Consider the following 21,077-nt stretch of genomic DNA (forward strand, 5'->3'; position numbering starts at 1 on the left):
ACAACGATCAATAAATATTGCAATATAAATAGGTGGTGTATGAATAAATTGATATTATGACTTGTCACTGAACAGCACTCGTGTCATATGCACTGCAAATGATTACACAGTATTGTTAATAAGTCTTGAAGGATTCTGAGCACACATGAACACATGAACTACAGTATGTTCTTCAAGGGTAGAGAGGCTGAGCTGTTCTGATATAGTGATAACATTATGCTTATTATACCCTTTATCAGCAGAGAATGTAACTCTGGGCGTTTATCTTGTTCTTACCTCACTAGGAGTTTGTCCAGCCCTTTGTACAGCAGATACTTTACACAGTTAAGGGGATTATTATGCCATAAAGTACACGGCTGTATCTTGTCTGGTAAATTTGTATCCAAGGTGCAACTAAAGGTGATACATTAGCAAAAATATTAAAAGCCTATTAACTGACTTCATTGACAATTTCACAAACATTATTACAATGTGGTAGAAACACGTGTTGTATTTCTAGGAAACAAAATGTTATCACTTTGCCCTTTGCTGGAAATGTCCATCTAAAAATAAATGGAGGCCTTTCTGCTGCAGTCAGCAGCAGCTACAGTATGTGTAGACGACTAAAACATGTGCAGTAAACAGCTGAGGTTTAAACAAAGGACATCATTACATAATTGGTAAATAATGCTAATTACAGGACCAAGTGAGAAACAACATAAAGACATTACTGCGTCGCAATTACATCCATGTCGATCCAATACAAATTGACAGCATTGTATCCAATTAGACATTTTGTGAGTAGCATATCAATTATTGAGTTACAGCCAAACATGTGTTAGGTGAACTTTGAGGCATTGCTGAGACATCACTTTCACGAGAAAGGAATGGACATGAGTTCAAAGAGGCCTTGACCTTTAAACTTCAAAATCTAATCAGTTCATCAATGTGAACGTGAACGTTTGTGCCAAATAAGAAGTAGTGGCTTCAGTAGTGCAGTATAAGGGAATGCCCATTTTCATAATAATATAAATTATATCATTGAATAATAATTACTGATGCATTCATGTGTAGAGCTAAATCACTTCAATGTTGTTGCTTGTAAATGTGGATATGATTTCAACTCCTTTATGTATTGGGACTTAATCTCTAATTGTACACCATAAGGCATTAGTTGATTTATATTTTGTAGTTATATGATGTTGTTAAATAAATTTAGTGGAGTAAAAAGTAAAATATTTGCTCCCAAAATGTAACAGAGTAGAAGTAGTCTGTAAAGTAGCATTTCAAGTACATAATACTGTATATTTTCGACAGCAGTGAACATTACTGCTACAAATTAAAGTATAAGCAATGATTTGTGTCGTTTCTCTTTAACTCCGCTATCACTAAAACGTCAATTGACAGAGCGTGACTCTCTTGGTCTTTTAATTTGAAAGGTTGCGCCGGATGTACTGTGTTTACGCTCGCTCTTATGACACTGGCTTTAAATGGGAATACCCTCTGCACTGCTGTGGGACTCTTGCCGCGTCACTGGGATGCGGTCGCCGGAGCCGGGCGTCTAGCCTACCATATTGGCTCATATGCCCATCGCCGGTAGGCCTGATTTTCTTTCCGAATCAGCACATGTTCTTCTTCTGTCTCTTTTTTCTCTCTCTCTCTCTCTCTCTCATCTCTCTCTCTCTCTCTGCTTGATTGGACTGTTTGAATTTGCCTTTTAATCTTTGCCGCTCGGACAAACACCCGGTCAGCCTAACGACTCCTGACAGCTCGCTCATGACTCTCAGTGGTAACCCATCGCACAGGAATAGCTGCTCCGGGGTTAAAATTAGATAGCTTAGTGTGTAAATATGCTCTATAAATAATGTAGCTGCAGTAGGAGACCAGGCGGACGCCCACTTGGCACATGCAGCCAAACTGCTGCTTACAGGACATTTACATTAGAGAGCGTCACGCCAGCTGGTCTGTTATTATAACATTGTCCATGAGCTGACATTGTCAGAGATGCATTTCATCAAATCCCGTCAGGCCAAGCTTCCCTGCTCTCCACAACATCATATTCAATACATATAACTTGGAGAATTTATATTTTCGAATAATACAACATTTTAAATATAATATAAGAGTCCATATTCATCTAAAAATAGGTAATTATTGCTGTTTTCATGATCTATTGCGCTTTTTCTCGAGGTAAGGTTCTGCGACAATGCTGTGTGGATTTAGATAACTGGCATGTACAGGTTGTGCAAGATGCATGTGACTAGACACAGCTATTCTGCCACATGACCTTCTTATATCATAATCTTAAACTTGTCGGTGGTATGTTCCTTGTCAATTATTATTTCATTGAATTGTATTACTTATGTTGCAGCAAACTTAAGGTCTATCTGTGGGTTTGTCAGTCCTGTACAACTTGTTTCCCGTGGTGGAAGAAGTACTCAGACCCTTTTACTTATCATAAGTAATATTCTTTGAGCACAATACTAACTATATGCAGAATATTTGAATCCCATTAGGCCATTAGTGCTGATTACTGATGTGTAAATAATATGTACATGCTGTTGCTGGTTGAGGAGTTCATTTTAATCAGGCTACTTTAAACACAGTTAGGTAGTGTAATCTATAACAATACATCTTATTTCAACGGATGATCGTGCATTTTGTATGTAAAATCAAAATGTACAAACTCTGTCTGAAGTTGACAGAAAAGGGTTTGAATTTGAAGGCTCTTAGGCCAGATTGTAAAACAGACATATGAAACCTAAAACACTCGTTTTATGCCGTTTTAGTAATGGTCATAGACTTATTATAACATCTTCTCAGCTTTATTGTCCATTTGACTAAATTAGATAGTTTCATGAAATTTTTGATTAAATACATTTGAATTTAAAAGGCAGTGTAACCATGTCAAATGATGTGTCACTCTGCTAAACGAAGTTTTAATAAGCTTATCTGGTGTTCCTTTTTAGATAGTGACTGCCTTATCAAGCTGGCTTAAATCACTCAATGTTGGACCAACACCATTGATTTTTCAATCACAGGAAACAATGAAAATGAGTAAATTAGCTTTAGCTAGTTAAGGCTATCCTTAACTGGCCAGAGTGCAGTCACTGTATTTTGATTTTTACCTTTTCTTTTAATTCTAGTGCAAATTTGCTGCTGATGTTAACAGATGTCAATAATCTGGACACGAAATGGACCAATAATATGACCAAATATATAGTTACTGTGTTTTGACTCTGCGGGGCAGTATAATCCTATAGTATAGCCTATAGAGTAACAGTGATCATTATATACCCTTACATGTTCTGTATTAGAAGTATAAAATAGCTACTAAATGAATCAAAAGTAGTAATTATACTACATTACTACATTACTTGAGTAGCTTTATTATTTCACGCCTCACTAGGGTGGTTTGGCATCACAATTCATATTTGTTCCATTTATGGCAATGGTATGCTGTGATGTTACAGCTCTCCCTCCACTCAAGTTACAACATGCCTGCAACAGCGAAAGCCTTGTGCTGCAAACATATCGGCCATGCCTGTGTAAATATGGAATTGGCCCTAATCTAAGATCTGGAATGTGTAAATCAAGTATTCCCTCAATCCAAAAGGAATAAAGGAATGTCTCTGATGAGTATAAGAAGTGTATGACTATGTGTTGCATATCAGACGCTGCAGGGTTTTAAATCTGATTATTCCAGAAAATGAACATGGGTTCTTACGCTAAATACACTGTGTCCAGGTTCAATTTAAATTCATTGCTGGACCACAGGGAGCTATATATAAAAATTATCCTAATTAGACTATAAACTGTAGGGGAAACTTTTGTTTACAAGTGGAAAGGAACAGAGCAGAGTAAACAGGATGTTCATGATGTCATACTTGGCATCCTACCAGTACCATTTTATTTTTAGAGGGTGTAATAAAACAGTGAAATGCTCCTCAGAATCTGTTGTCTTTGGCTTCTCCTTTTCTTAGAGAGGGACCACTCACCATTCCCTCTACATAGCGAAGATGACAGCTCCATCCAACCAAACCCATGCAGCGCCGCAGCAACAGCGCTTCCTAGTGTTGTTCGACTTTGATGAGACCATCATCAATGAGAACAGCGATGATGCTGTGGTGCGCGCTCTACCAGGCCAGCAGCTTCCTGACTGGCTGAGAAACAGCTACAGGGAGGGGCACTACAACGAGCACATGCAGAAGGTCTTGGTTTTTATGGCAGAGCAGGGCGTGTCTGAGGACGCCATCCATTCAGCACTGGAGAAGATCCCACCCACACCTGGCCTCCCGACCCTCTTCCAGTATCTGCAGCGCTTTCAGCAGGACTTTGAGCTGGCGGTGGTCTCCGACGCCAACACGTACTTCATCGAGACCTGGCTGGAGCGAGCTGGGGTGCGCCACCTTTTCACCAAGATTTTCACTAACCCGGCAAGTTTTGACGCAACTGGCCGCCTTGTTCTGCTCCCCTTTCACTCCCACTCTTGCACCTGTTGTCCTGACAACATGTGCAAGCAGGTGATCCTCCGGGAGTATCTGGCGGGCCGACAAAAGGAGCGTGGCGGTGCTCCCTTTCAGAGGGTATTCTATATCGGAGATGGGGCCAATGATGTCTGTCCCTCTCTGGCTCTGGGGCCCCGGGACACAGCCTTCCCGAGGAGGGACTTCCCCATGCACAGGCTGCTGTTGGAGATGTCCCAGGCAGCCAGGCTCAAGGCAAACATAGTGCCTTGGGTCAGCGGCGAGGACATAGTGGACAGCCTGAAGACAATAATGGAGGAGAGATGAGGTGTGTTCCTAACTTTAGGCTACTTTTGGGGACATATTTCTATTAAAGGACAGTTAATTGGGGACGGTTTGTCTGATTGGAAAACCAAAAGCCGTATTCCCATTTGGGAAAAAGATGAGTTTTAGTTCATTGTTTAAGGTCAAGTTAAGGTGTGAGGTTTGGCCAAGTAGTGGTTAGTGTGAGGATAAGATTCCAGGACAAAAATGTAAGTCAATGTAATGTCCCCAAAAGTGATCTAAGTAAGTAAGTGGCTGCAGGATATGCATGATTTTACCACCACAACACTTGGCACAATATAGTGTGCATTTATTTGAATCACCTGTTTTTAAATGAATAGTTTTTGGAGAAATGGGTTTTGGAATTTACTTTCTTGTGAAGTTAGATATTGTGATGTCTGCACAATAAATATGTGTCTGATGTCAGCAGCTGGTTAATTTAGCCGAGCATAAAGACTTAAAATAGGAGGAAACAGCTTGCTGTTTCTCCTTGTTTCCAGTCTTAATGCTAAGCTAAGATATCCAGCAGCATATTTTCAGTAGACACGAGAGAGTGTTATAGGTCTTCTCATCTAACTCGCTGCAAGATGTGAATAAGTGTAATTTCAAAAATGTAAAAACTATACCTTTAAGGCTAGCCTAAACACCTATTATAATGCTAAGTAATAGGTGTTAGTATGGAGTAGAACTTGATTCCCATTTGAATGCAAATAAATTAGCTTTCTTGTCAAGATAATCATGATCAATAATAGAGATAAGCAAAATATGGTACACGTTCTGCTTTTTGAGTCTGATCAAAGATCAGAATAGATCTTAACCAAAGTTGTGTCTAGTGTGCTCTGGAGTGAGCTAAATCAAATGCAATCAGCTCATTTTAACACCAACCTATTCAATATGAATGTCATTTAATTTACATTTGACTATCTCACTGTATGTGACATTTCTGGTCAATCCTAGCTGTGGAGATTTGTGTCACAGGTACGGTGTAGAGATTTTAGTGAGTGAGAGCAACAGCTTGAATCTACTCCACTTTTGTGTTGACAGGCTTATTTTTTTAAATCACTTGAAACTGCATTCAAGGACCTCGCCGACTGACACATGAAGCAGGATCAGGTGTCGTAGCACCGCGTGGGACAAAAGTCCACACGTGTCGACGGCATCGAGCAGAGATAAGATGTCAGAAACCCGTGCACTCTACCTGTGCTCTCTCCACCACTCATTACTGATACCTAATCTAGGGCTTGATTATACAACAGTAATCTACACCAGCATGAGATCCAAAGGGAACGCTGTAGCCATACGCTTGCAACATTCTACCCTGTGACTCTGAAACAATGAGAAAAAGTCTAATGCAAACTACCAATTGAAGATTTTTTTATTGTATTTGTGTCGATATTATAAGCTAGCACTCACTGTACTTGTACCCTTTTAAAACTCACAGTGACTATTAGTATTGATAAAAGGTCTCTGTTTGGATTGAGCCTCTGAAAAGCTCTCTTTATGGTTGAATGTATTCCCAGTAAACAAGTTTGTTGCGAGTGAGTGACGATTATCCTCTAGTATACTTGCAAACGAAACTCAACACGTAGCCTCATTCTGCCTCACTAAATCTATGACATGGACTTGAAAATATATTTAAAAAACAAGGAGCACTTAAACATGATGGTTTACAGGGGCATTCATAATTTGTTTTGATTCAGGAAATATTAAGTTTTTTGTTTTGTTTTCCCATCCTGTTTACAAAAAGCTGTTTCAAATATGATTCTTATTGGGCATGTGTACTGTACATTAGCAGATTGTTGCAGCCTGTTTAAGGTCTCCATGTTAGTATACAGACAAGTTAACACTCATGTTGGTCCCGTCTAGTGACTTTAGGCCAGAGGTAGTATGAATAATTGAGTGTATATTTGTATTCATTTTTATCCATATCCATATAATGAACAGCGTTTTAAGCCATTGCAGATAACAATAAGAAAGTTTGTGTGCTGATGAAAAGCCGTCAAAAAGACAAGTAATACTTGTTAATTGATGAAAAACTTCTAGCCTTAAAAAACAACATTATGCTGTATAAGTGCTGGAAATTTCCTTTACAATGTTTTAGTTTCTCAGGGAGTAGAAACAAAAGTATTAACAAGCAAACACAATGATATATGTTTATGAAATATGTGTATTTGCTGCTCTAAGAGCAATATGTTAATTTATGATTTAAAAAGTATCGATCTTTAATCAATGCAGCTGGAGCGTGATCCTGAAACTCTTTGAGATCAAATCTTCAATTAATGCTTTGTGAGTAAGAGACTAAAGTCACGTGAGTTTTACTCCTTTGAATGCTATGATTATTTAAAAAATGTAACGGGGTAATTTAATTTACTTTAACTGTCTATGTACCTGTAAAACTTCCATGGAGTTTTGTGCAATAATGAAATGCTGTATTCTTGATATGATGTAAAACAGGAAGGAAAAACGTTTGACGTTTTCAGGGATGTGAATCAAAACCAGATCACCAAACTAGTTTTTTTTTTTTTTTCTGAAATTTTAAACTGGTATTATGGCTTCACAACAACCAAATAAAATGATGCGTTGTTGGGACTGCTTGACTAATATGCTACCTTTTTTGTTGCTGTATCCTGGGTGTGAGTGTTTGTAATCAAAATCCAGTTATGTGTGTAAAGCATCTGTGTAACAGGGATATAAAGCCATTATCTGATTTAATTTGTTTTTGTTGTGTGTTTCACAGCCGTGACGATAAACTACTAGTTTCCTCTTGACGATCATTGAGGCTCATCATAACTCCATGTCTGCTCCATTAAAGAATTATATGGACAACAACAATCTCACCTCAAGGTCTCTTTAGTGACTTCTGGCGCTTTCTATCACATAAGTTTGTTTTCACGGAAATTTAACATTTTCATATTTTGAGCACTTGAAGGACGAGAATTTTCTTTTCATAAAATAAGAATATATATTGTATAAGATGTATTGTTATATACCTGTATTGAAAAGAAGACTAATTATTAAATATAGAATACTTTATATGTGTGTAGATTAGACACACTGTTAGTCAAAACGAATAAGACATTTGAAGACGTCTTTTTTTATAGCGTAAATATAATTAATTGATTACGTTATTTAAATCAAGTTTTGTGATATCAAAAGATCCAATTCAGATTTTAGACCTTAACTTGTGTTTGTTTTGTTTAAAACTCAATATTGAAAATGTATTGTTGGAAAGAAAGCCAAATAGAGTCTCAGTAGAACAATTTAGGCTGTGAATTTTGGAAGGGGACAAATATTTGTGAATGGTTTTAAGTTAATGTTTTGGGAGGGACAATGTCAACCGTTGTCGAAGACATTAGAAGAGCATTGGGGAGTGATTTAGTCTCAAAGCAGGCGACATGTTGGTTTAGCAGGGAAGTAGCAGTAGTAGAGAAATGGAGGACACAAGAGACCCGGAGTAAGAGGAGTCATCCAAACCACTTTCTCAACTTGCAGGACAGCCAAAGGACAAAGAGAAGACAGAAGGGGAAGATTAGAGGAAAGAGTCAGTGGTCAGTGGAAAGAGTCAGCCGTGTGGAAGGAGGAGAGGAAAGATGGACAGAAACACTAAGCTGCGATGATGCGAGAAGATGATAGAGATGAGATGAATAACAATGCGCCACCAGCACGGCCGGGATAGTGACTAGCTCTGCAGTGGGTGAGGCATTGAGTCAGCGTCGGTTGTGGTTGAATCTCACACGTGAATCTCCAACAGAACTGCTGGCTATTGAGTTATGTAGACACCACGTTTTGACAAGGAAGAAGAATGCATGTTTGCATCGATTTTACTTTATATTCTTTTCAACTGTCCATCGTACATTTGACAGTGTCATAGGAGTGCAATGCTATATCAGTGGTACGCTTTTAACCGAAATGACAAGCGTAGAATAGCATGAGTGTGAGAAGCTCCTATTTACTAAAGGCCTTTAGAGAAAGTTGAGGGATGTACAGATAATAGTTTCCTTTGTTTGCCAAGCTGTTGCTTGTTTTGTTTAGTGTATTACATCGAGCTGGGACTGCAGGTGATAATTAGCCTTTTGGCTAAATCTGAAACATTAAGATATTGTTGATGTTTCTTAACGTATTTCAAGACAAAGTTACAACGTGCTGTACATGGGGGAATTCCAATTAAAACCATTTGCCACTGCAATTAATTAAAATCAAACAAATTAAAGTAATATATAATATTTTCAGCTCCTCAGGCCTCTAAATTCCTTTGAAGTGAACTGCCTCTAACGCATGCCCACACTAAGGTCATAAACCCATGACAAGGGGTTGCAGGCCCAAAAGGTTAGGAACATTAACCTCTGTATACATCTCTTGACCAGAAGATGGCGCCAAGTCAACATTTCTCCATCAAAACTGCTGACGTGCAGTAACAGACTTTCACCAAGGACGTCCAGGCTGACATAGAGTTGTCTTGCACTGGATTAATGAGAAAACCATTTGACAACAACCGAATGAGGCTTCCTTAGGCGTAAACAGTGGTGCTGATGTGAATTCATGAAACAACTCTCAGAGAGTGTACGACAGCAACGGCCTCAGGCTGAGATGACAGGAGGCGTTTGTGTGTGCTCCATGTCACCATGTGAATATGATGCGCTGCTGAAGTCAGACAAGTCATTTGTTGATTCAGCTGTCTTACTTTTAAGGAATTCAGTCTATTCTGTGTCCATTTTGCCTGGCATAACCTTGCCTCTGCATTTAACCACTATTTGTATCTCTTCTCCGATACGCCCGTCTTCCTTTCTGGTTGGACTTCTGTCAGATCAGTTGAAGACATTCACGAGTCATCTTTGCATCCAATCTCACATTGTTCTCTCCCCACATCTGATTCCTTCTCTCTGATCTATTCTGTCACGCCGTCCTTGGGGCGATTCCACGTCATTGTTGTTGTCGACCAACATATTTTCTGTTGTCAGTCAAGGGCTTCTAATGATAACGTCCCCAGCAGAAAGTTGACTGTACAAACACTTGTAGCCCACACTTTCTTTCTTTCCCCCCCCCCCCCCCCCCACCCCCCCCCCCCCCCCCACCCCCCCCCCCCCCCCCCCCCCTCCCCCCCCCCCCCCCCCCCCCCCCCCCCCCCCCCCCCCCCCCCCCCCCCCCCCCCCCCCCCCCCCCCCCCCCCCCCCCCCCCCCCCCCCCCCCCCCCCCCCCCCCCCCCCCCCCCCCCCCCCCCCCCCCCCCCCCCCCCCCCCCCCCCCCCCCCCCCCACCCCCCAATATGATTAAGCCATCACACTTTGTAAAGCCTTTCTGTTCGGTCTGGGCTTTTGCAACTCCCAGTTCAATTGATTCTAACAGAATTGATGCCTTCAATATGAAGCTGACATTGTTAGGGAAAGAGTACATGCTGTGTCTATTATGATTTAATAGGCAAAAGATAACTTGCTGTCCAACCCAATTTCCAACGACCTCCAGCAGTAAGTGACTGGATGGAAAACCCAATTAACATCTGTAGAGATTGATTGACAAATCGTATTTGAGGATCTTGAACTCGCCAATGACCTCTTGTTGTACGTCCCCGTCGATATCAACGTGCCAGCTGATACAGTCCTTCCCCCTCAGCAATAACTGAAGACACTCAACAGTTAAAATGCTTTCAATTGGCACAGCTATCCGATGATTGCTTTTATTGATAGCCTCATTGATTTTTTCTCCATTCAATTACGCCTTCGGAGGTGAAAGATAACTTCATCAAGGGACTCGAGCCTTGTAAGAGGTCACACTGAATTAGGATGTGGACTTCTGCGCCAAAACGCTATCAGGCTGATAGGGTCGTTCCAATCCACTGTGTTTGATTCTGCTGCAGATAGTTTAAGAATACAATCTCAGACAAAAGTCAAGCCAATCATTTGAGCGCTGGCCCTCTCTGACAGAAGCACTCAGTTAGCAACAAATGAAGACGGAAAGGAGAGGGAAGTGTGGGATGCCTGAGCTGCCGTTTGTCCTCTGTCCTTGAGATGAAACGGTGGAGATAAAACCAAGATTCCTTGGCTTGTAGGTCATCAGCCACAGAAAGAACAGTGTGTTGAAGTGTAAGGGCATATCTTTGAGGAGTTTTCAATATCACAAGACAACCCTCACTCTACTGGGAGGAGCTTTTTTTTGTAAACTGAACACAGTTCTGCATTGTGTGATATAATAAAATACTTCTATCTCGGAGGGCGAGAATTCTTTGGCAAAGTAGTCCCCAGTGTTATTAAAGGCGTACGCAGCAATTTAGCATCACACTTATAAAGTGAAAGGACTTGAAGCAGCAGAGGCCAAGTTGTTCCTGACATTACTTTTTCCATTGTTCCATTTTCTATTTGGAAACTTCTGGTTGCTATTTCAAGGCCCAGCTGTAGATAAAACATATCAGAAGTCATGGCTTCTGAACGATTCACACAGCTCACCATACTGTACATTTTCTCATAGTTGGCGGAACACATCCACATCTACGAGGATGGTCATTATGCCTGACCCCCACCACAGATATGAGATTAAAAAGACGCATAATGTCAATAAAATGGGTAAGGAAAACACTGGTACCTATAGTCCCCACAATGCAATTATATAGCATCTTTTTACGCAAGCCTCAATTAACTGCCCTCATCTTTCAAACTTCACCCCCCCAGTTTGAACACGGGCTGTTCACATCATCGGGGTTATTTTCTGGGCCTTTAGAAAGCTCCCACCACAACTGCAGATGACATTATACAGCTGTTTCTACAGGCTGAGTAGCGTTCTCCACGACGAGTAAACTGACCTTTATGTGTACAATTCATGGAGTGCCCCTTAAAGGCAGCTTGTTGAGGAATCGATAGCAGAAGGCATACAAGCTCCTTATTTGTATCCGAAGCCTGATGGAAGAAGATGAAACAAACTGTTGGTGTCTGTTCAGTCTCAGACTCCGTCTGAAGACAACAGTGTGGTAAATATACACTATGTGTTGTCTGAACTCGAGGACACCATAAACTATGAACAAACAAGTTATCATTTGTCACAAGATAACTTTCCACATGTTCACGATGACAGTTGGACAAAGACAAAGGAAGAAAGTCATAACATTGGAAATATGTGGCTTTGTAAATAGATTGTTGCTGTGTGTGTGTTTTTTACATAGTGGGACAACTGGTATTGAGACAATTGAGACTTCTTTGTCATTTAACAGCAGACATAAAACGTGACATATAGATCCAGTGATGCAACTAATGCAGGTGTGCCATTGACTGGAGGTCATACATTGAATGTATTTGCATTAATTTGAAATATATATATATTATAAAAGACCATATGTCCCAATCATTTTTTATATATTGAACACAATCCTGTACAGATATACATTTTATAACAATGTCAGTAAGGCAAACTGCCTTATGATGCTTGACGCTCTCTCTCTCTCTCTCTCTCTCTCTCTGACCCTATGTCTCTCTCTCTGACTCTACGGCGCTCTCTCCCTCACACACACACACACACACACGCCCCTACCTCCTCCTCCCCTCGCTCCAGCCCATTTGTCTTCCTCTGCTCATACAATCAAGCTCTCTCCCTCTCCGGGACAAAAAGTCAACGTTTACTACAACGAGTCAAGTCTTCACTCACTTAAAACTTTGAGGACATTTTGTTATGGTCTCATTCGTCCTCGTTGCTGTCATTCGGCATTTCTGACGGAGGAGCGACGCCATATGAGCATGAAAAGGTGAGGATGCCATGTTTTCACACAAGGTAGGACAAGTGTCTCCTGTTACTGGTGAAAGTATGTCGGAGGAATGAATCATTGTAGGGAGAAGGGAAGGCAAAGTGATAGAAATGACTTTATATCTTCCAGGTCAATTCGGCTAAATGTTGTCAAACGCTTTGTCAAATTTAAAGTTAACTAACCTGGTCACGTTATGTTGGTTAACTAGCTAACCTAACTGTTACTCGTGTTTGCTAGTTTACCGCGCAGCCGCTGATTAACTTTAAGCGACAGTAACATGACAAGTTTGCTTGTTAATTATTTATAACCATTAATAAGCATTATACATACAACATATTTTCGTCAAGGTTAAAACGGAAATAAATAACCCTCCCAGCAAACTGTTTGAAGGTCTATCCTTATCGTGAGCTCAACGTTGCTATCATTCAAAATGATGTTTGGGTAACTTCAAAGTCATTTAGACATTTAGCTAGTCAGTGAACGAGAACGATATAGATGTTAGTTACTAAAGATATAGATATTAGTGAGGATTAGAAGAGCATAGAAACTTAGACTGTGACAAGTTTAGTTGTTGTTTAAATGTTACATTTTAATTTTAATTTTAATTAAATACATTTTAGATGTTCAAACTAGAGCTAGTTATAAAGTGAAAGCATGCCTAATATAAAATATGTCTTTGATGGTGTTCTCATCTCTTTTCTCTTTGCAGGTCACATGGAGTTTGTAATATCTCTGAATTCTGGCTGGACAAACCAAGGAGGATAGGACAAATAACAAGAAGAGGTAATAACATTTCCTTGAATATGCAAATATAGATAGACTGATAATCAAAAACGCAAACGACCTGAAGCTGCAAGGACAGCTTCAGCTATCATTTTTCGTAGTTTGTGAAAAAGGAGGAGTAACAGGACCAGTGCAGGTTGTTATGAAATGAGGGTTAATAGTACGAAGTCTAATCAGTTTCCAACCAAAACCGTTAAATATGTTACTGGGTTCAGATAAACTTTAAAAACCTGTGATTGTCTCTGTTGAGAATATTCCTTGTCATGTTAATCAAATCAAAGATACACTAATATTCAAGGCTAATTTTGCAGAGGAGGCACAATACAGTCAATGTATTGTGTTTACCTTTCTCGTAAAACCTCATGAGGTGAAATGTCAAAAAAGGTAAATAAAGTAGCCTTCTCACTGAAAACTATCAAATTCATGGCTTGACCAGTTGTGTCGTACATACACATACTATACATCTTGTGTGTGTGGTTTGATGTCTTTGACTAGATGGCTTACAAAGTACCCCGTGGGCTCCATGTATAGGGTCAGATCAGTCTCAATAATTGCAAATGCACACAGATAGACTTACAAATGCAAACACAAAGATTTACAAATGTGCACAGAACAATTTACAAATATGTTTGATTTACAAACGCACACAGAACAATTTACAAATAAATTAGCCTCACAAATGCACGCAGAACGATCCACAAATACCTTTCCAATGCACACATAAATAAATTACGATTTATATAAATGTAAAAGAAAAACCACAAATACATTTCTGCATTTCTATGTGGATTCTTCTATTTGTTTGTGGATTTGGATGTATTTATTTGTCAATCGCACCGCATTTGTTTGTGGATTGCTTCACATGTGTGTGTGGATTTATGAAACTCCCCTGCTGTGGCTAGATTCGCAAATGCATTTTTTTAAACAGACCTATCTGTAGCCAATCAGATGTCACCCTCTTTGTGTTTGCATTTGTAAGTCTCTCTGTGTGCATTTTTCAATTATTGAGACTGATCTGACCCCATATCCGTGTCTGGATGAACAGTGATGAGCGATGAGGGTAATTAACCTTGCAGTGCTTCATTTCCCACTTTCTTCATCTGCACTAAATGCTCAACAAGGAAGTTGTTGCAAACTTCTACTCGACCATGCTGTGATGTATGTATAGGAAATACAATTTCCAGGGCATCTTTATGGCCAAGGGATCTAAAAGGTAGTTTGTAGTATGTCTCTAATAAAAAAAAAGTACATCCAAAGTACAGCTTTAAAAAAAGAAGTGTATTGTCAGCAAACTACTAACTTTTTACAGTCGCCTTTCAAGTTAATAGCGATTAAGTCTTTCATGCTCATGAGATAGATTTTGTTGAGAACATTGCTTTAACTGCTCTGAAGGAAACCACAAACCTTCACGTTCACAGCTTGAAGTCCTCTTAGATAGGCATGTACAAGGTTGGCCGCTTTCTAAAGTAACACTCCTCAAATACTTATTTTTAATGGCGCTGTAGGAAACTGGAGGCTTTTGGTCTGGGGCAGGAGCCATCTGGGGAAAATGCAATGTATCGCCTTCAGACATTCAATGTAGCACAACTAGCAACTTATGTTGCTATTGAGACTCGACACCGTGCTTGACATTAAGCTATAAAGTCCCTAAGCAGAGAGCCAAACTAACTTGTCCGACATGGAAAATGTAGACCTATTAAAAAAGAAATGCAATCAACAGGGATTTAAAGAATTTTTAATATAATTTATTAACGTACAAAACATACGATTAATATGCTCCCCTCAAAGCCACAAGACTACATTGACAGAAACAGTACGTTTACACCTGATCATCGTTAAAAAACTTCATTTGACACTCCCTAAATTCACAGAGACAGATGTGAAAATATTCTTGCTCCAGAATGCCTTGCTTTGTTGTTGTTGCCATATTTGTGCTCCTTGGTTTCCTTGGTAAGACATGAGTCTTACGCTGAGTAGTGGCTTTCACATAAAATGTACTCCGGCCGGGTAAGCAGATAAGCGTTAATGCCGAGGCTTGAGGCAGTTATTCATTTTATTTTTTTTACTAACTTTAGTGTTTGTACTTTCCTTCAAGAAGATCAGTCAGCTAAATAAAAATGTGTACACGTTGTCCTGAAGTTAGGTCTTCCATAGCATTGAACTTCTTTTTCTTTGATGGCCTGCGTTTAAATTTGAATTCCTGTGCAGAACCATGATTTGCTTTGCTGATGAGCTGAGCTGAAAATTAGTCAATTGAAGCGTTGTTTCCAGTTTCTTGCCATCCACAAGACTTGTGTTTGGGTGGTGATAGCTGTGCTACTGGCCCTCTAAATAGTACATTACACAACATGGCCAGATGTGCAGTTTTAGAGGGCATGTGACTCTTAATGAGACAGTCAGGACTTTTTTTAGTGAGACATAAGGAAGCATGTTAACAGCAGCTGGACTTGGTTTCATATAAGATTTATTTTTTATTTTTTTGAATAGAACGTCACACTGACTCAATGCGACAGTATGTCAGTATGCCTGTTGTAAAGGATGTGTCAGTGAGAGAAATTGTAAGTGGCATGGCATCGATAAGTGTGGCTGGTATAAATGCATTTTAATCTGGGCTTGCCTGAGTTTTGCTTGATGAAATATATAGTCACTTTGTTCTGAATTTCCAAAAAGTAGGGCAAATTAGGGCAGCAACTAACAACTCTTAAGTATTATGAATTCAAAATCACACATGCAGACATTGTCTGCCCCACAGATGTCTGAACCTTTTAGATTTCCTCTTACATGAGGGACTCGTGGAGATGTCGGCTGCGTGCGTTTTGGACAGATGTCTGCAGGTTAAACAGATTGTTCAGGGTTGGGTACAGTATGAGGTGGTGTAGTTTAGTAGAGGGAAAAAGTATCATTTAAATTCAACCGAGAGAGGAAAGTATACTTTCTGCAGTAATTTCAATCATACATAGTGTTTCATTCTTTGTTTTTATGTGTTTGTGTGTGTGTGTGTGTGTGTGTGTGTGTGTGTGTGTGTGTGTGTGTTGCTTGATCCCTACGTATTCGGTTAGCAAGCCATCAACTGTGTTACTGTCTTACAGCAATTATTTACCCCAGCCTTGTTTAGCTAATTACAGCTCAAAGACATGTGTTAGCATGGAGCTAAGCCCTTATTTAAAGCTAGTCAATATTGTTGTTGTGTTGTTTCCATCCATCTGTTAAAATCATGCCGTTCTTTGTATGTGAAAAACAATCTACGTGAGCGTAAAAACACATTTAATTATAAAACAAACAACTTGTTGTTTTATCTCTTATCACAGGAGGGTAATGTTAACAAGTGGCTAATTACAGATATTAGTCTGCCAATACTTATAATGTCTGATAATAATGTCTTGTATTTAAGTGCTAGTTCCATGATGGATAATCGAAGCGTAGCTTTACTTCTGTTTTACTGACAGTTTTCACTCAACAAACCACAAAAGAGTTTTGAAATAATAATAAATGTACTGCAATGCATTGCCCTTCATACCCTGGGTGTCAACACTACTCCTTACGTGGAGTACTTCCTCCACAATCATGAATAATCATTGCAATTCAGTCATTTCTTATTTTTTCTTAAGTTTAGCTTTTAATCTATGGAACATCTGGATGTTCTGACAACCTCATTTAAAAAATGCCAATTGGGGAAGTTCATTTAACAATAGCAATTATGGTTACACATTCCATCGTTGCCATTACTCTTCCTTGTGCGTACTAATGCCAAGGGTATGTTTAGACAGGAGCTTTGGGGCATAGCTATTAAAAGAATCAAGGATAAATGTGTTGTTATTGTCGATAAATTCACCATGTGTAATGTAGGAAAGACAAAGTCCTCAAAGGTTCACTGACAAAATACTCTGTTAATACACCAGAGAAGTGTGTGCCGTCATCATTTGCAGAATTAAAACGTGTCTATTTATTCTGTGGTCGAGGGGGGGGAAAGAGATGAATTGAGAGACACACACAAAAAGAGGTTAATAAATACTTGTTTTCGTTTTTCTCTCCACATATCAGATACTGTTAAAAAGGAAAGGGTGCCTGTATAGTGATTTATTATATTGAGTTCTAGGTAGATATGTTGCTCGTCTGTAAATGGCAACAATATTTTTTTGTAAGAAGGTATATATTAATTATTAGTATTAATTTGGGTTTTATCCTTTCTTTTCTCTCAACAGGGAAGTAACAGGTGTATGTTGCCTCTTACTGTAGTTTCCCTGCAGCTACCATGAGTTGGAGTTTCCTGACTCGCCTGCTGGAAGAAATCCACAACCATTCGACATTCGTGGGCAAGATCTGGCTCACCGTCCTTATTGTTTTCCGCATCGTGCTGACGGCTGTAGGAGGGGAGTCCATCTACTACGATGAGCAGAGCAAGTTTGTCTGCAACTCAGGCCAGCCGGGCTGTGAGAACGTCTGCTATGACGCCTTCGCTCCACTCTCACACGTCCGCTTCTGGGTTTTCCAAATCATCCTGTTGGCCACACCTTCACTCATGTACCTGGGCTATGCTGTCAACAAGATTGCTCGGGCAGAGGAGCAGACAGACCGCGGGGGAGTGATTGGATTTTCGCAGAGGAAGCTCAGGAAGCCCTATCTTGCAGGCAGAAAGCAGCACAGGGGCATTGAAGAGGCCGAGGATGACCAAGAAGAAGATCCGATGATCTATGAAATGGCAGAGGTAGAGAGTGATGGTGGTGAACCAGTGAAAGGACACAGTGGTGATGGACTAACAAAGGCCAAGGTGCGCCACGACGGGCGCCAGCGTATTAAAGAAGATGGACTGATGCGTATTTATGTCCTTCAGCTCTTGACCCGCACCTTGCTGGAGGTGGCTTTCTTGTGCGGACAGTATGCTCTGTATGGATTTGCTGTGCCTCACACCTACGTGTGCTCAGACCTGCCCTGCCCTCACAGTGTGGACTGCTTTGTGTCACGACCCACTGAGAAAACCATCTTTCTTCTCATCATGTACACAGTCTCCCTGCTCTGTCTGGGACTTAATATATGGGAGATGCTTCACCTGGGCATAGGTACCATCTGTGAGATCGTACGCTCTCGCCGTGTACAGCTCCCCGACAATGAGCTTTGTGGGCTGACACGGGCACAAGGAGCTCTTAATGAAGCGGGCCTGAGCGCAGATGATTACAGAAGCTACCCTTTTTCTTGGAGTGCACCATCAGCTCCACCTGGGTACAACGTCGCCATCAAGCCTCTTTTGGTATCGAAAGGGCACCATGTCCAGCCACTTTTCATCACTGACATCACTAATGCCAAGATGGCATGCCGGCAGAACCACGTGAACATTGCTCAAGAGGAACATCAGCAGTACACCAATAACGATGAAAACCTGTGCACAGCAGGGATGGGAGATGGCCCCAGGTTTGTTCATACAGACATCCGTCAGCCTCAGAACAAGCTGGAGGCTGACAATCCGACCAGCATCCATCCACAGAGCGACAGAAACAACCAGAGCAAGCCTCACTGTGAACGTAAACATCGGCAGGCCTCCAAACACTCCAGCAAGGCAGACGCGAACAGAGGAAGCAGCAGTGGCTGTAGCAGCAAATATGGAGTCATAAAGGGTTCTGAGTGGATCTGAAATACAGACTTTGACTTCTGTTGTTTTTAAACGATGCAAAGCCTTCTCAGACCAAGAGGTGTTTGTGAGACCATATTGTGTGTAAAAGAAAAATTAACACAGCACCCAGTTTACATTCTTTTCAGTAGTATTCATACCATTACAATAGTGTGGTGATTATAAGTGATTAATAGTGTCAGTGTCTCTCTTGTGCCACTGTTAACTCTGTCATGTGAGGATCAAACAAATAAATAATTGGCCACAAAAAAATAAACCTAAACATAATAACTGGCGCATGCTCATGCAGATATATTACAGATGTATATGAATACTTACAGCCCCAGGACATTAGTATACAGGTTTGAGCTGCCTTAAAACTCAACAGTACAAGACAGATTCTGCCACTAATATGTAAGTAACCCTTTGAGTCTGTGACAGCCAAATACATGTGTGTTGCCGCTGTAAACAACATAAAATAAAATAAATATTTTGTTAAATAGCTTTTGCAGGAAGATGTTGGTGCTGTCTTTGATTCTGTGTGAATATGCAGAGGTGTCCATGCTGTAAACCAAGGTGCCTTACTTAAACAAAGTGCCGCTTTCTATGGACTCTGCATCACTTTTACAAAATGTCATCATTACACCCAAAATATATCATCACTATGGACTGAAAGCAGAAGCTGAGTCCTACTGTCTGTGTGACTAGTTTCATTACCATCCAGGGGTTAACAATATTATTGTTTCTGAGTATGCAAAATGGTATTGTTATTTTCACCAAACCAGGTTTGTTTTCCCCAGCCATGAAGATAAATGAGAGACTGGGTTCAGTTGGAAGTTTAACATTGTTTTCTGTGTATTTTTTGGTGCAAGAAAAGAAGTTCAATGGAAGTGTTTGGCAAAATGTAATGACCTAACCCTGTTGTTTGAACTGTTGTCAGTGTCTTATTGTCAAGCTGTTACAATTTTACATATGTTTTTGTTTGTGTGAAGTTCTCGCAATGAAGGCTCTCTCTTTGCACCATAACTCCATCAGTTTCTGATATTGACATGATGAAATAATCAGTGCATCTGGTCTGTATGTTGTTTTTTTAGGCCTTGTGTGAGGAGTTCTTTGTCATCAATACATACTTTTAATTGCAGATTTTCAAATTGAAATGTCATTAAGGGTAGTATTTTGCACTGTGCCAGTGTTTTTGTGAAAAATATTTGTCTTAACAAAAACTTCATGTTTTGAATAAAGAATTGTTATTTGTTATATATTCTGTGTCGTTTAACAATTATGGTGGCATGACAGTATGAAACGAGTATTGTAAGTTTGAATCATCCAATGGGTGGAATGTTGAATCTTGTATTTATAGACACATTGCCCCCTGCTGGGTAGGAAGGGATAACTTTTGAACTATTTTGGTATTTTCAGTTAATGTTACACATTGACCACTAAGGTAATGGAAAGCCTATTATATATATATATATATATATATATATATATATATATATATATATATATATATTTATTTATTTGTACCTCTTTTATGCACATGAATATGCTTTCTATTGTTTATTTTGAAAGCAGCCAAACACTAGGGCTAAACAAAATACTTAAATTGATTATTATCTATAGTATCATTAAGTACAAAAAATGTACTAATCTTCAACAATCTCTGTCTGAGAGATAGGTCAGAATTGATCATACTGTATAGTTTTTTCTAAGGTGTCTTAGTGTTTGAGCAGCTGTATGAATATTTAGAAATAGTTTACAAATTGCACTTACTGGTACTCTGTTCCTCTGTTCCTCAGCTGGTACTCCAAACTACAGATTTATGACTAGAGGTGCATCATACTTACTGGCTGAGATAAATTATTGTCATTATGTGTGATTTTCTTTTCCAAACTGCAAAAGCATAGATGTATGAATATATCAAAAATAATTGACAGAAGACAGGATTCATGTTACCTATCCATCCACCCATGGGGCAAACGGGGCAAAGCAGAGATCATGCTGCCACTCCATCACTTGTGATGCGTTAAGGGACGGTCAGAAATGTACGTAAAACTCAAAATACAATAATTGACTTTGTAAAAATACATGATGCTTGAGAGGATGACTCGTAAGCCGCTGTCTGATAACCAGACTGTATTTCAATTTCATTTCACAACATTACTACATTACAAACATCACCATTTCAATGGCCGAAAAAA

The 21,077-nt window shown here is 39.8% G+C and overlaps 2 protein-coding genes across 3 annotated transcripts; both read left to right on the forward strand.

Moving 5' to 3' along the window:
- Nucleotides 1-1,478: 1,478 nt before the first annotated feature.
- Nucleotides 1,479-7,593, forward strand: LOC117748790 (probable phosphatase phospho1). Its single transcript, XM_034558862.1, has 2 exons — nt 1,479-1,575; nt 3,963-7,593. The coding sequence occupies exon 2, from the start codon at nt 3,999-4,001 to the stop codon at nt 4,770-4,772; it is 774 nt and encodes a 257-aa protein (XP_034414753.1). The 5' UTR covers nt 1,479-1,575; nt 3,963-3,998; the 3' UTR covers nt 4,773-7,593.
- Nucleotides 7,594-12,308: 4,715 nt separating this feature from the next.
- Nucleotides 12,309-20,135, forward strand: LOC117748689 (gap junction gamma-1 protein-like). 2 transcript variants are annotated; one of them, XM_034558684.1, is made up of 3 exons: nt 12,309-12,491; nt 13,201-13,274; nt 17,477-20,135. In XM_034558684.1, the coding sequence occupies exon 3, from the start codon at nt 17,527-17,529 to the stop codon at nt 18,898-18,900; it is 1,374 nt and encodes a 457-aa protein (XP_034414575.1). In that variant the 5' UTR covers nt 12,309-12,491; nt 13,201-13,274; nt 17,477-17,526; the 3' UTR covers nt 18,901-20,135. The 2 variants fall into 2 exon arrangements, with proteins under 2 accessions (XP_034414575.1, XP_034414576.1); XM_034558685.1 differs by having other exon boundaries at nt 17,511-20,133.
- The last annotated feature ends 942 nt before the right edge of the window (nt 20,136-21,077 follow it).

Source organism: Cyclopterus lumpus, chromosome 19, assembly GCF_009769545.1.
Source record: "Cyclopterus lumpus isolate fCycLum1 chromosome 19, fCycLum1.pri, whole genome shotgun sequence".
NCBI lineage: Eukaryota > Metazoa > Chordata > Actinopteri > Perciformes > Cyclopteridae > Cyclopterus > Cyclopterus lumpus.